Source organism: Pan troglodytes, chromosome 14, assembly GCF_028858775.2.
Source record: "Pan troglodytes isolate AG18354 chromosome 14, NHGRI_mPanTro3-v2.0_pri, whole genome shotgun sequence".
Lineage (NCBI taxonomy): Eukaryota > Metazoa > Chordata > Mammalia > Primates > Hominidae > Pan > Pan troglodytes.
In genome coordinates, this window is record NC_072412.2 from 55321069 (window position 1) to 55337698 (window position 16630).

Below are 16630 nucleotides of genomic sequence, written 5' to 3' on the forward strand. Positions count from 1 at the left end.
CAAAAATTAAGATTAGACAAAGGTTAGGGAGTTTGAAGAAAAGCCTATATAAACAGGGAAGAGAGCAAGCAAGGTTGTTAGTATCAAAAGGTTAAAGAAGTCCGGGCAAGGTGGTTCACACCTGTAACCCCAGCACTTTGGGAGGCCAAGGCAGATGGATCACCTGAGGTCGGGAGTTTGAAACCAGCGTGGCCAACATGGCAAAACCCCCTCTCTACTAAAAATACAAAAATTAGCTGGACATGATGGTGCGTGCCTATAATCCCAGCTGCTCGGGAGGCTGAGGCAGGAGAATCCCTTGAACCCGGGAGGCGGAGCTTGCAGTGAGCTGATATCGTGCCACTGCACTCCAGCCTGGGCGACAGAGCGAGACTCTGTCTCAAAAAAAAAAAAAAAGGACAAGTCGATGTTGAAGATGAAATCCACAGCGGCAAACAATCAACAACAATATCTGAGGAAAAAATTAATCTTGGTCGTGCCCTAACGGAGGATGATTGCTGATTAACAGCAGAAACAATAACCAATACCAGACATCTTGATTGGTTCAGCTTACACAATTATGACTGAAAAATTAAAGTTGAGCAAACTTTCCCCTTGATAGGTGTCAAAACCATTGTGCCCAGATAAGCCGTAGACAACAGCAGAGCTTTCAATGAAAATTTTAAACCAGAGGGATCAAGATCCTGAAGTATTTCTTCAAGGAATTGTAAAAGGAGATGAAACATGGCTTTCCCAGTATGATCCTAAAGACAAAGTACAATCGAAGCAAAAGTGGACTGGTCAGGAGGAAAGGTAATGACTAAAAAGTTTTTGGGGATGCTCAAGGTATTATTCTTGTTGACCTTCTAGAGGGCCAAAGAATGACAACACCTGCTTATTATGAGAGTGTTTTGAGAAAGTCAGCCAAAGCTTTAGCAGAAAAAAGCCTGAGAGAGCTTTACCAGAGAGTCTTTCTCCACCACAACGTTTCTGCTCATTCCGCTCATCAAACAAGAGCAATTTTGCAAGAGAATCAATAGGAAATCATTAGGTATCCACCTTACAGTTCTGATTTGGCCATCTTGTGACTTCTTTTTGTTTCCTAATCTTAAAAAAACAACCTGTAAAGGGCATCTAGTTTTCTTCAGTTAATATCATGAAAAAGACTGCGCTGACATGGTTAAATTCCCAGGACCCTCAGTTCTTTAGGGATAGACAATGGATGGTAGTATCACTTACAAAAGTGTCTTGACCTTGATGGAGCTTATGTTGAGAAATCAAGTTTATATATTTATTATCTTTCATATATTTTATTATCTTTTGATTCCATTTTTCCACAAACTTTTAAAATTTCCCCTGTATATGATGAATTCTAGCAGAAGGCAGGAAATAAGATGGTATATCAGAGGCAGGGAAGAAGTAAAAAAAACAGTAAGATCAAAAACAGTAAGACAGTATATGTTGCCTCAGACTGGAAGGAGAAAGTTATTAAGCTGGTTAGGTGGTTTGGCAAAATACTGGGAATGGGGGACTTAAATGAGAAAATGGATAAATGTAAAAAATAAAATTATAAAGCCAGAGAAAGTCTTTCAAGATGTCATGTGGAAAAATAAAAAAAAATGAGAAAAGATATAGAAAAAACGAGTGCAATAACAAATGGACATTTATGGCCGAGTGCGGTGGCTCACGCCTGTAATCCCAGCACTTTGAGAGGCTGAGGTGGGTGGATCACAAGGTCAGGAGATCGAGACCATCCTGTGAATGGTGAAACCCCATCTCTACTAAAAATAAAAAAATTAGCTGGGCGTGGTGGCAGGTGCCTGTAGCCCCAGCTACTCGGGAGGCTGAGGCAGGAGAATGGCATGAACCCAGGAAGCGGAGCTTGCAGTGAGCCAAGATTGTGCCACTGCACTCCAGCCTGGGCAACAGAGCGAGACTCGGTCTCAAAAAAATAAATAAATAAAAATAAAAAATAAATGGACATTTATCATAAGTTTGACATTGTGTAGAGTGCTTTGTATGTATTATTTCCATTCCTTACCATCATCTAATTTTTATAGATGAGATAGCTGAGGTTCAAAAGCCACGTGGATTTTTATCAACAGCAAACCCTGGATTTGAACCACAGTCAATCTGGCTCCAAAGTATATGGCCTTTTACATTATAACACAACATCCCATGACAAATCCATAAAGTCAGATCCAAATCACGGAAAATTTTCTGTTTTTGCTTTGGGTGGTGGTTACAGAGGTCTGAGTTTTGTAATTATTTATTAAGCTGTATATATTTTAGCATATTTTTCTGTATTATATGTTATGTTTCATAGACACAGACACACAAATGAGTCTACATATAAAAGACTGGAAAGAAAAGGAAAAAAAGAAGAAGAGAAGTTGGCCACAAACAAGGGGCCCTAGGCCGGGCCCAGTGGCTCATGCCTGTAATGTCTGCACTTTGGGAGGCTAAGGCAGGAGGATCACCTGATGTCAAGAGTTCGAGACCAGCCTGGCCAACATGGTGAAACCCCATCTATACTAAAAATACAAAAATTAGCCACACCTGTAATCCCAGCTACTCAAAGAGGCTGAGGCATGAGAATCGCTTGAACCCGGGAGGCAGACATTGCAGTGAGCCAAGATTGCACCACTGCACTCTACCCTGGGCAACAGAGCGAGACTCTGTCTCAAAAAAGAAAAAAAAAAAGAACAACTGGAGGGTCCTAAAGGTAGAAGTAGAATAGAACTTATTTATTTATTTATTTATTTTATTATTATTATTATTATTATTATTATTATTATACTTTAAGTTTTAGGGTACATGTGCACAATGTGCAGGTTAGTTACATATGTATACATGTGCCATGCTGGTGTGCTGCACCCATTAACTCGTCATTTAGCATTAGGTATATCTCCTAATGCTATCCCTCCCCCCTACCCCCTATTTATTTATTTATTTTGAGACGGAGTCTTGCTCTGTCGCCCAGGCTGGAGTGCAGTGGTGTGATCTCGGCTCACCGCAACCTCCGCCTCCCAGGTTCACACCATTCTCCTGCCTCAGCCTCCCGAGTAGCTGGGACTACACGCGCCTGCCACCACGCCCGGCTGATTTTTTTTTGTATTTTTTAATAGAGACAGGGTTTCACGTTAGCCAGGATGGTCTTGATCTCCTGACCTCATGACCCACCTGCCTCAGCCTCCCAAAGTGCTGAGACTACAGGTGTGAGCCACTGCACCCAGCCGAATTTATTTTTTGAGTCAGGGTCTTGCTCTGTTACCCAGGCTGGAGTGCAATGGCACGATATTGGCTCAGGACAACCTCCACATTCCAGGCTCAAACGATCCTCCTACCTCAGCCTCCCAAGTAGCTGGGACTATAGGCATGTGCCACCATGCCTGGCTAATTTTCGTGTTTTTTTTTTGTTTTTTTTTTGTTTTTTTGTACAGCTGGGATGTTACCATGTTGCCCAGGCTGCTCTCGAACTCCTGGACTCAAGCGATCCACCTACCTCGGCCTCCCAAAGTGCTGGGATTACAGGCGTGAGACACTGCGCCCAGCCAGAATTTATTTTTTCAACAGCTAAAATAAAACTTACCTTTACTTAAGTAACACTGTTACAGAAAACAAACATGATAGTATTTTAAAAAGTGTTACAGGCCTGGGGGTGGAAAGTGGGAGAGGTTGTGGCACACAACGAAAGCAAATGGTATTTTTAAATACTAAAAACCCTTAGTGGCAACATTTATATACCACTATTCTTATCTAGCCAACTGAAAATTCCTTGGACAACATTTAGCAAAATATCCCAAGTTTCAGTCTAGATGCTCTTAAATGCAAAAAAAAAAGCATTTGTTTTAATATGTTTTGGAGTTCAAACTTATATTCTCCCCAGTTAATCCAAATTAACAAAGTTTAAAGCACAGCACTGAGATATCACTAAACAAAAATGGAAATAGGGCCAGTTCCTCAAAAGATATCCAGTGGAGTTTTACTCCTTCTCTCCTGGGTAAATATAACCTGTCCCCTTATTCTTAATTTGCAGCAAACAAAAAGTCTGACATTGGACAACTTATCATGGATGAAGTTCTGTTAAAGACAACACAGAGGATCAGTAATCAGCTGGAAGATTCCCAGGGTAAGAAAGAGCCACTTAGTTCTGGAAACCATCCATGTTGACTTAGTCACGAGGTTAATCTATATATAGGCTCATAAGCAAAGAGTGACTCAAACATTATTTCGGTTGTTTTAAAATATTACTAATAAAAAATCCTAATAAAGACTATAAATATTTGAGATAAGTTAAAACAGGCAATAAACAGGAGATAAAAATTTCCTAGAAAACATACACATCCTTCGGAAATGAAAACGAGAAGCACTCTGGGTCTGCTAAATATGATCACAGAATAAGAAAATTAAATTAAAATATATGACGATTGAAAAACATCATAAGTACAAAACCAAACTGAACTCACTGGTTAAGTAATAATCCAAACTTTTAAGTTAACTGAAAAAAACTGAATAGGGAGTCAAATCCATACTTACTTATCATCCCTTTCTAGACATTTGACTAGAATTGGTAAAATCCCAGATTTTATTAAGTCATCAATCGGTGGATTTCTGTCACTGGATAACAGTTTTCTAGGAAAATAAATATGAGAAATTAATTGCTATAATTTTCAAACTGTGAAAAGAAATAACAACATATTAACTTCTAGACTACCAGGTAACACAACTGAGGAATGACATAATTCTCTCTCTGGACAAATTAGTATTTACCTTGCTGCCTGGACAGCACTCAATTGGACCACTGGGTTATCACTTGTGGCATTCTGCAATACCAAATGTAAATTTCAGAAATGAAAAAAAAAAAAAAAATCAATTTCAAAATACTTCAAAACGAGAGTATTAAATTAATAACATACCTGCAATATAGCTTCTAGGGTTACATTTTGCTTAAAAAGAAAAAAAAATAGTTCAGCAGAGTTTATTAACAAAATTACATTCATTAAACAGTGTACCTGAGTTAATATACTTTCATTATCATTATAAAGTTGGTCTTATATTAAAAATGAAGTTCTCACAGTTACTATAAAATTATTTTAAAATCACTATTAAAACATGGTAACTTACTGCTTTAAAATCAGCATCAACATCTGAATCTTCTAGACTTTCTTCTTGGGGAACATTTCTCTTTTTCAATAAGTGTTCATCTCTTTTGTTCTGAAAGGCAACCAATAAATGCTTAAGAAGTCATAAGGACTACTGTTAATGAAAAATCCATTAAAACTACTTCAACTTTATTAGGCAATTATGAAACAAATACTGAACACATAAGGATAATATGAATTAAATGTGCATACTGCAAACCAATGACAAGGGTCACATTCTGGCTTCGGTAACAAAATTTCCTGGCTTGCTTTTACACACACACACTTCATTAAGCACCCACTGTGGTTTTTTTTTTTGTTTTTTTGTTTTTGTTTTTGTTTTTGTTTTTTTTGGAGACAAGAGTCTTGCTCTGTCATCCAGTCTGGAGTGCAGTGGCACAATCTCAGCTCACTTCCAACCTCTGCTTCCTGGGTTCAGGTGATTCTCGTGCCTCAAACTCCTGAGTAGCTGGGATTACAGTCGTGCGCCACCACACCTGGCTAATTTTTATATTTTTAGTAGAGATGCATTTTTGCCATGTTGGCCAGGCTGATCTCAAACTCCTGGCCTCAAGTGATCCGCTTGCCGCGGCCTCCCAAAGTGCTGGGATTACAAGCGTGAGCCACTGCGCCTTGCCTATTTGCGTAAGTTTGCTCATACTTAAATTGTAGATTGTTTGCAAAAATGGCAGTAATTCCCCTTCCCATATCCAGTCCCGCACTGACTGTAGGCATGGCTGTGTGACTTGCTTTGGCAATGGGACATTAAGCAAACAGACTTGAAAAGTGCTTACACATCAGGGACAGGTTCTCTTCTACAACTTTTTTCCTGAAATCACCTTGTGAACACTGAGCCATGGAGAATAAGACTGTGTGGACAACAAACAAGTCCCAGCCAAGTTACCTGAGACCATGTTAGATCATCTAGTCACCAACCAACCCTGTCAGCTGACCAGAGACAGTAAGGGAAGCCTGCAGAAAACAGTTGAACTGGCCTGTGCCAGAAAACCCACTCTGCCAACCCACAAAATTGTTAGCTCAATAAAATGGCTATTGTTTAAGCTACATAGTTTGGAGTGGTGTATTATGAAGCAAAAAACTAGATGATGCACTCATGTTTTTAAATTTATGCTGTATTTAAATTAATATGACTTCTAAAATTCCTGGTATTTTGTTGTTGTTCCTTCTCTCTACTTGCTATAAATTTGTCTCCTGAATTACCACTTTAACTGTATTCTACAGGTTCTGACATATAATAGTTTTCCTACTGTTCATTTTTAGGTATTCCTAGAATCCATTAAGATTTCTTTTATACTCAATATATTCAGACATACTTTAAAACGTTCACAACTATGAGGTTTTTGTAACTGTCTTATTCAGTGATTTCTAATTTAATTACATTGAAGTCAGAGAACATGTATGTACAATACACTGAAATTAGCTGACATCTGCTTTATACCAGAAGTTCCCAAACTTTCTCAGTCCACAGTGTACGCCATAGTAGTCATTTGGGAAAAAGAAAAGAAAAACAAATAAACTAAAAGAAAAAATTATTTCACTCTTAGATAAAATAATTGTAGAAAGGAATGTAGTGTTATTTAAGTGTTTAAACTGTGGACTACCTCGAGATCTAATAGTTCTGTGGTGTCTGAAAGATGTCACTGTATTTCTCTCAAAACTGAAATATCCCAAAGACCCTTTCAGGTCACTGTGGAGCCCCATGTTACCTCAGCGCAGAGTTTGGAAACTATATCTTATTCTATCATAAAACCAGTTTCCAAACACATATGTGGTTTTACATGTGTCTATTAGTTAAAATTTGTGAATTAAATTATTCAAATTTTCTATCTCTTCTTGTGTTTATTCATTACTAAGAAGAAAATCTCCCACAATGATTATATCTTTGATGAATTTCCCCTTCTAATTTTGCAAATTTTGACTTTATATATATATATATATATATATAGAGAGAGAGAGAGAGAGAGAGAGAGACATTCTATTAGGCATATACTAGTTTAGAGCTATTATAGCTTCTTTGTAAATTATTTCTTTTATCAAACATTGGGTAACAACCCCTGCATTTAAATTGAAAACATCCTAACATAGACCAAAATATCTATGGCACAAGAACCATATTTACTTATTTTTTATTTTTTAGATGGAGTTTTTGCTCTTGTTGCCCAGGCTGGAGTGCAATGGTGCGATCTCGGCTCACTGCAACCTCCACCTCCCGGGTTCAAGTGATTCTCCTGCCTCAGCCTCCTGAATAGCTGGGATTACAGGCATGCACCTCCACACCTGGCTAATTTTGTATTTTTAGTAGAGACGGGGTTTCTCCATGTTGGTCAGGCTGGTCTCGAACTCCTGACCTCAGGTGATCCGCCCACCTCAGCCTCCAAAAGTGGTAGGATTACAGTCGTGAGCCACCGCGCCCGCCCCATACTTTACTCTTAACAAAAATATGTATAAGCCAAGGAAAAATAATCACTGGGCAGGTTTCTAATGGTCAGATTAATCATTAAAACCAATAACTTAAACTGTCCCTTCAGTTGATACCTAGAGATTTTTACCCTCCTGAAAACTGCACTACAATAAATTCAGCATCCGTAAAGGGTATACTTTTCTTTTGTCAGGTGAGAAAGCAGCTCAGAGGTTATGGGAACTTACCTAATTTCAACACCCAACCAATCCTTAAACACACATATGGATTAAATGGATTTCTTAAATTCCTTTAAAAATCCATTATTAATCTATTATCCACGTATGCATGTATTTACCTAGCCCTTTTGGATCTTCTGTTTTTTACTAGGTTGAACCACATGAACTGCTTTGTAGGTCAAAGCGGTTAACTATGGGCAATTTCTTATAACCCAACTTAATATATTGTTTGAGTTAGTAAGTTCTGTATGTTATTAAACTCTATATAAAGTACTTCCTTTTCATTCCCAAATTCCTCTTTCCATCTTGAAAAACTGGCTTGCAATTCTATACCTAAACTTGTGGAGCAAGTTTGATGCCAATTCTTTTAAATCTTATGAAAAGGATAATTACATTATTTATCAGCCCCCTTTCAAGCTTGAAATAAGTAATTAAATCTGTTTTTATCCAATAATACCCTCACTTTAAATCTTCATCTAGCTTAGGTTTTAGTTCCTTGGGTTTTGTTTTGTTTTTTAAGAAATAATCCAACCCTGGTTGCATCTAAATGCTTTTAATGAGGTAGGAAAATATACTCAATGAAAATTCCCCTCAATATTAACATTTATGAAATGATATTACTGCTGGGTGACTACATGGATATTCACCCACAAGTTTTATAAGTTATATTTATGTTTTGGGCACTCTGTTCAGTGTGTTATGCTTTGATTAAAACAAATTTTTTAAAATAACACTACTGGTTCATGAATCATGTTACTGACAATCTAATGCATGTTTCTTTTTTCCCTGCAGGATAATTTAATTCATCTTATCAAATAGCTGCTTTTTTCGATACTAACTTAGGCTTTTTTTGGTAACTGAAATTTTTATTGAGATAATTGTATATTCACATGCAGTTATAAGAATATGGAGAGATCCCTTGTATGCTTTGCCCAGGTTACCCCAAAGGTAACACTTCGCAAAACTATAGTACAGTATCACAACTGGGATACTGACATTGATACAATCCACTTATTTTATTCAGACTTCTCGTTTTACATGTATTTGCATGTGTGTGTGTGTATTACATCCCATACAATTTTATCACTTGTATAGATTCATGTTATCTACCACCACAGTCAAGATGGTAAACACTTCCAAAAACACAAGATGCATTCCTCCTGACCTTTTATAAGCAAAATCAACTCCTTCTCATCTGACACCGTATATAACCCTTGGCAACTACTAACCTGTCTTCCATTTCTAAAATTTTATCATTTCAAAAATTTTATATAAATGGGATCATATGGTATATAACCTTTTTATGACAGAATTATAGGCTCAGTATAATTGTCTGGAGATTTATATAAATTGTTGCTTGTATCAACAATTGTTGCTTATATAATTGTTCATTTTTATTGCCAAATAGTATTTCATCATATACATATACTGTAGACATATTACAGTATGTCTATTTACCCATTAAAGGCCATCTGTGTTGTTTCTAAGTTTTGGCTATTAAAAAATAAAGTTGCTATATAGACATGCATGTACAGATTTCATATGAATACAAATCTTCCTTTCTCTGAGATCAATGTCCAGGATTGTAAGCACTGGGTTATACAGAGGTTGCATGTTTAGACAAAAAACTGACAAACTGTTTTCCGGAGTGACTGTACCATTTTACATTTCCACCACTAACATGAGTGATCAGTTTCTCCACATCTTCGCCAGCATTTGGTGTTGTCACTATTGTTTATTTTAGCTGTTCTGATAGATGTGTAGTTGTGGCTTTAATCTCTATTTCCCTAATAGCTAACGATGCTGAACATCTTTTCATGTGCTTATTTAATATCTGTATGTCCTCCTTTCAATGAAATGACTCTTCACATCTTTTTAAATTAGACTGTTTTGGTTTTTCTTACTATTTGTGTGTGTGTGTGTGTGTGTGTGTGTGTGTGTGTGTGTGTGTGTGTGTGTGTAAGAGCCAGGGGTCTCTCACTATGTTGCCCAGGCTAGAGTGCAGTGACTGTCCATAGGCAACATCATAGCATACTGCAGCCTCCAACTCCCGGGCTCAAGAGTTGTTTTTGCCTCAGCCTCCTGAGTAGCTGGGAATACAGGTGTTATGCCACTGCACCTGGCTCTTACTGCTGAGTTTTGAGAGTTCATTATATGTGCTGGATACTAGTCTTTTACTGAATACGTGGTTTAACAGATATTTTCTTCCAATATCTAACTTGTCTTTTCTATCTTTTCATATGGGCTCTCACACAGCAAAATTTTTTAATTTAATCAGGTCCAATTTATCAATTGTTTCTTTTATGGATTAGGCTTTTGTGGTCAAATATAGCTCTTTGTCTCCAGATCCAGAAAATTCTCTATGTTTTTTCCTAAAACTTTTATAGCTTTGTGCTTTACATTTAATTCTATAATCCATTTTGTATTTTTGCATAAGGTGTGAAGTTTAGGCTCAACATTTTTGAAAAAGCTGTCCTTCCCTCCATTGAATTGGTTTTGTAACTGCTAAAAATCAGCTGGAGGTATTTGTGCAGGTGTATTTCTGGGTTATATTTTCTGTTCCATGGTCTATGTCTTTCCTTCTACCAATAACACACAGTATTGATTACTATAGCTATATACTATAAGCTTTCATATTGCGTGAAGTAATTTCCCCTTTTTTCTTGTCAAGATTGTTTTAGCTATTCTAGAGACTGTGTCTTTCCATACACATTTTTAAATGTCTATCTATGTCCACAAAATATCTTGGTTGAATTTCAATAGGAAATGCATTAAACCAACAGATCAATTTAGGGAGAATCAATGTCATTATTTCGTTGAGGCTTCCAATCCATGAACACAGTATACATCTCTCCATTTACTTAAGTCTTGTTTCATGTCTTTCACCAGTATTTTGTAATATTCACTGTATAAATCCTGTACATGTTTGTTAATATATATTGAAGTATTTTATTTTCTTTGAATTGTCTAAAAATTGTATTGTTTTTAATTTTGGTTTCTGCATGTTCAGCATATATAAATGCGACTGATTTCTTTATTCTGTGACCTTGCTAAACTCACCTGTTAGTTCCAGGAGCTTTCTGATAGATTCCTGGGGATGTTCTACATAGATAATCACATTATCTGCAAATACGGACAGTTTTAGTTCTTCCTTTACAAACTACATACCTTTCATTTCTTTTTCTTGCCTTATATGGCACTGGCTAGAACTTCCAGCATTATACTGAATAAGAGCAGTTATGATGGACATCCTCACCTTGCTTCTGAATCTCAGGGGAAAGCATTTAGTCTTTCACCATTAAGCGTGATGTTAGCTGTGAGGTTTTTGTGGTGCTCTTTATCAAGATGAGGCAATTCCTTTCTATTCCTTTTATCAGAAATGAGTAACTGATATGATCATATTTTTCTTTTTTGGCTTATTAATATGGGGGAATTTAGAGTATTTTTTAAAAGATCTTTCAAACAATTAACTAAACAAGTACTGGATCTTATCAAGCAAGTGGGGCACTTGGATGGATTTTTTCTTTATGTAGGATCTTAAACTTGCCTCACCTCCAAATCTAATGAAAATAAGGGCCTATGGCCTGACTGACCAATCATCAAGAAAAGATTAGGTCAAATTTAATATAATGTGCCAAAAGTTGAAAATATAAGTAACAGGTTTTGGGCTCATTCTCAACCCACGAAGCATTATTCAACCAACACACATGTATTTTGAGAGGCATTATAGCATAATGGTAAGAGCTCTGCCATTTATTAGCTTGTGACTATGCAAGTTACTTAATTCCTATATAACTCTGTCTACAATGTGATAAAAAAAAGAGGTACAGATGTGTGTTTAAGTGTTGATGCATAAAAGCCTCTCTAAATTGGGAAGAAAGAGAGCAAGGAGGTAAAAGAAAAAACAATTCACACGAAAGGAGTCAGAGGCCAGGTAAACAGTACCTATTAATAAACAGATGTCATCTGTCATCCTCAATTTTGACGGATCAGTATCTGTTATTTGAAGTGTGATCCTTACACTAGTTAATAATTCTCAAACTGTTTGTTACAGTTCTGCTACAAGATAAGGAGCTTTTACCTTCAGGGTGATAAGCCTCTAAAGTAACAAAAAAAGGTGGGGAGGTGAGCTTGTGCCAGAATGTAAATCAACTGTGAAACTAAGCACACTGTTTAGTTCAGCTCTTTATTTAGACAGAAAGACCTGCTTTAAACGTATTATTTTTAAAAAGTTGACAAAAATTCTATATATGTATTGAGTAAAACATGATGATCTGAAATATGTATAAGCTGTGGAATAACAGCTATGAGTTAATAAACACAGCTGAGTGCGGTGGCTCATGCCTGTAATCCCAGAACTTTGGGAGGCTGAGGCGGGCAGATTGCTTGAGCTCAGAAGTTCAAGACCAGCCTGGGCAACATGGCGAAACCCCGTATCTACCAAAAATACAAAAAATTAGCTGAGCAAACTGGTGAGCACCTGTGGTCCCAGCTACCCAGGAGGGTAGGAGAATTGCTTGAGCCTGGGAGGCAGAAGTTGCAGCGAGCCAAGATTGTGCCACTGCACTCCAACTTGGGTGACAGAATGAGACCCCATCTCAGAAAAAAAAAAAAAATTAACACATGCATTACCTTACATTTCATTTTTGTGTGTGTGGTGAAAACACTTAAAATCTACTGTCAGTGATTTTTCAAGAATATAACACATTGTTATTAACTATAGTTCATAACCATGTGATATGGTTTGGCTGTATTCCCACCCAAATCTCATCTTGAATTGTAACTCCCACAATTCCCGTGTGCCGTGGGAGGTGATTAAATTATGGGGGTGGGTCTTTCCTGCGCTGTTCTCATGATAGTGAATGAGTGTCACAAGATCTGATGGCTTTAAAAACAAGTTTGCCTGCACAAGCTCTCTTGTCTGCTGTCATATGGGATGTGCCTTTCACCTTCTGCCATGATTGTGAGACCTCCCCAGCCACATGGAAGTGTGAGTCCAATAAACCTCTTTCTTTTGTAAATTGCCCAGTTTCAGGTATGTCTTTATCAGCAACGTGAAAACTGACCAATATACCATGTTCTACAGTAAAGGTCTTGAACTTATCCCTCCTATCTAACTGAAAGTTTTTATACTTTGAATCAATATCTCCCCAAATCCCTGTACCCCCCACCCCTGGCCCCAGCCCCTGGTAACCACCATCCTACATGAGTCTAGCTTTTTTAGACTCCATGCATAAGTGAGAGCATGTGATACTTGCCTTGTTTGCCTGGCTTATTTCTGGTAATGTAATGTCCTCCAAGTTCATCCATGTTGTTGCAAAAGAGAGGGTGTCTTTCTTTTAAGGCTAAAAGTATTCCACTATGTATACATACCACATTTTCTTTTTCTATTTGTCTACTGGTGGACATTTGGGCTGATTCCTTATCTCGGGTATTGTGATGCAATAAACATGGGAGTGCAGGTATCTCTTCAACATACTGGCTTCATTTTTCCTTTGGATATATACACAGTAGTGGGATTGCTTGATCACATGGTAGTTCTATTTTTAGGAACTTCCCCATACTGCTTTCTATAATGTCTATACTAATTTACATTCTGACCAAGAGTGTACAAGAGTTTCCTTTTCTCCACATCCTCACCAACATGCGTTATCTTTCATCTTTTTGATAATGGTTATTCTAACAGGTGTAAGATGATATCTCACAGTAGTTTTAATTTTATTTCTCTGATTAGTAATGTTGAACAATTTTTAGTATACCTATTAGCCAGTTCTATGTTTTGAGAATGTTTATTCTGCTCTTTTGCCCCCTTTTTTTTTTTTGAGATGGAGTCTTGTTCTGTCACCCAGGCTGGAGTGCAGTGGCGTGATCTCGGCTCACTGCAAACTCCACCTCCCAGGTTCACGCCAATCTCCTGCCTCAGCCTCCCGAGTAGCTGGGACTACAGGCAAATGCCACCACGCCCAGCTAATTTTTTGTATTTTTGGTAGAGATGGGGTTTCACCCGTGTTACCCAGGATGGTCTCGATTTCCTGACCTTGTGATCCGCCCGCCTCGGCCTCCCAAAGTGCTGGGACTATAGGCGTGAGCCACCGTGCCCAATCCTTGCCCATTTTTTAATTGTTAGTTTTCTTGCTATTGAGTTCATTATATAATATTAACCCCTTATCAGATGTATGGTTTGCAAATATTTTCTATAGGTTCTCTCTTTATTAATAGTCTCTTTTGCTGTGCAGAACCTTTTAAATTTGATATAACTGCATCTGTCTATTTTTGTTTTGTTGTCTGTGTTTTTGGGGTCATATCCAGGAAAACATTGCCCAGACCAGTATCATGGAGATTTTCCCCTGTGTTTTCTTCCAGTAGTTTTACAGTTTCACATCTTATGTTTGCATTTTAATCTATTTTGAGTTGATTTTTGTATATGGTGTGAAATAAGGGCCTGGTCTCATTCGTCTGCATGTAGATAGCCAGTTTTTCCAAGACCATTTATTGAAAAGACTGTCCTTTCCTGTTGCATGTTCTTGGCACCTTTGTCAAAAATCAACCAACTACAAATTTGTGGATTTATTTCTGGTGAAATAAATTCTTGCGTGTCAGAGCATATCTTTTCAAATATTCACCTTAGTTGCCTTAGACACCCCTTTCTTTTTCTCTGGATAACATTATTTCCTTTCCAGTTACTATGGTTCGATTTCTGAAAATACTTGTAGTAGGACCAAAAATGAAATTAACTAAAGAAATCTCAAGTAATTTCTTATTTCAAATTTAAGCATTCCCCAAGTAAGCCGTAGAAAGCAAACTTTTCTGTTCCACTGTTCTGTGTGTGTGTTTTTATGTCTCTATCATGCTGTTTTGATTATTATGGCTTTGCAGTAGATTTTCATATCAGGTAGTGTGATGCTTCTGGGTTCATTCTTTTAAGATTGCTTTGGCTATTTGGGGTCTTCCGTGGTTTCATATAAATTTTAGTTTTTTTTTTCTATTTCTGTGAAAAATGACATTAGAGGTTTGATAGAGATTGCACTGAATCTGTACATCACTTTGGGTAGTACTGATATTTTAATAATACTAATTCTTCCAAATCCGTGAACATGGGAACATGGGATATCTTTCAATTTACTTCTGTCAGAAAGACTCTCTTGAAGGAAGCAGTGCCTTCTTTTACATTTTGGCACAAGCTCCCTAACTTGTCACAGATCAGGACTTTTGAGTAGCACAGCCTATATCTGAAGTATTTGTCTTAAAACTTCAATACATGACTTAAATATAAGTGCATATTTTTAGAGATCATAATTAAATTTAATTCATGAATATCAGCACTTAATCGACTACATAGCCACAATGTGATTAGGCATTTTGAGATGGGCTAAGAAAGAGACTTAGGAGTTATTTGGGAGGCTGGGGTGGAGGGATGTAGATGGATAGTGAATGTGGTTATTATCTGCACTTTAGAAGCTTACAATCTAAGGGAAAATGAAATATTCAAAGCAAAATCCCATGGAGTAAAGTGAGTTACAATTGACAGATGATATCCACTAGTTCAATTTCTCAGTGAAACTCTGGGGACTAGCTCTCTTTTGTTTTCAAGAATCTCAATGTCACTAAATAAAAACAATGTGATTCTCTCCTCAATGGAGCAATAGAGAGAGCAAGGCCTGGAATCAGGGACAGATACTCTGACCATAAAGAGTGGAAGAATTTTCTCTTGAAGAGCTCTCCACATCTCTGTAAAATCACATCAAAATCAATTAAGTTTTGTCTGAATAAACTTCAGGCGTTGTTTCAGGAAAAGTTTGCTTTCTACTGCTTACTTGGGGAATTCTTAAATTTGAAATAAGAAATTGCTTGAGATTTCTTTAGTTAATTTCATTTTTGGTCCTACTACAAGTATTTTCAGAAATCGAACCTTAGTAACTGGAAAGGAAATAATGTTAGCCAAAAAAAAAAAAAAAAAAAGAAAGGGGTCTCTAAGGCAACTAAGGTGAATATTTAAAAAGATATGCTGTGACATGCAAGAATTTTTAGTTCTATAAATTAGAGAAGGCAGCACAACAACAGGAGGAGGATCAAGTAACCAAATATAATATATAAATTAGTAGCTTAGATTTATAAGCACATTAGAAGGGCTAAAATGATTAAACAAGAGGAGGCTTCTGAACTAATACAAAAGTTTTAAAGTTGAATTGCAAGCGTGAAAAGTTAAGGAAAAGTAAGGGCCCATATCTGGTGGCAGATGGTGTAATGTTAACAGATGGCAATAATTACTAATTACTTAATTCCAATTTTACTTCTATTGCATCTATTAAAGAAAGTAATCTTCATTTGGTGGATGAAAATCCAGACAAAAAAGGACGCACACTATTCTACCTATATAGAGTTCTAAATATGCAAAATAATCTGTTAGAAATCAGAATAATGGTTACCTTTGGGGATAACCAATACCTAGAAAGAGGCCCTGGGGTATTCTCTTTTTTGATCCAGGAGCTGGTGGTTACACAAATGTGTTCACATTACAAATATTCATCAAGCTGGATACTTACGACGTGTGGACTTTTTGTATGTATGGTGTATGTCAACAAAATGTGAAAAAGAAAAAAAGTTTAAAGTGTTAAGACTGGAAAAAACACCTTACTTTATTAAGCTAAGGCTTAGCTCATTTCTCTGGTCTAAATGACCCAAAGATCTGAAAGAACTTGCAAATATGATTACCAAAGTATTGTTGTGTCCATAAAGGAGTTGACAGGGAATGGGAATTAGCAAGTATTTTTATGCTTATGTTAATGTTTATTATGCTAATGTTTATTAATATACAAAATGATTGATGATTAATAGATAATAGACATAAA

At 36.9% G+C, this 16630-nt stretch overlaps 1 protein-coding gene across 2 annotated transcripts in view; it reads right to left on the bottom strand.

Annotated features, from left to right (window-relative positions):
- Nucleotides 1–16630, bottom strand: part of KPNA3 (karyopherin subunit alpha 3) — a 92830-nt gene that overhangs the window by 27697 nt on the left and 48503 nt on the right. For both annotated transcript variants that reach the window (XM_016925292.4, XM_009426958.5), the window contains exons 3-6: nucleotides 5107–5196; nucleotides 4899–4928; nucleotides 4753–4805; nucleotides 4519–4614 (exon numbers count right to left, since the gene is read on the bottom strand). In XM_016925292.4, the coding sequence (XP_016780781.1) occupies nucleotides 4519–4614; nucleotides 4753–4805; nucleotides 4899–4928; nucleotides 5107–5196 (269 nt within the window). The remainder of the gene's footprint in view (nucleotides 1–4518; nucleotides 4615–4752; nucleotides 4806–4898; nucleotides 4929–5106; nucleotides 5197–16630) is intronic.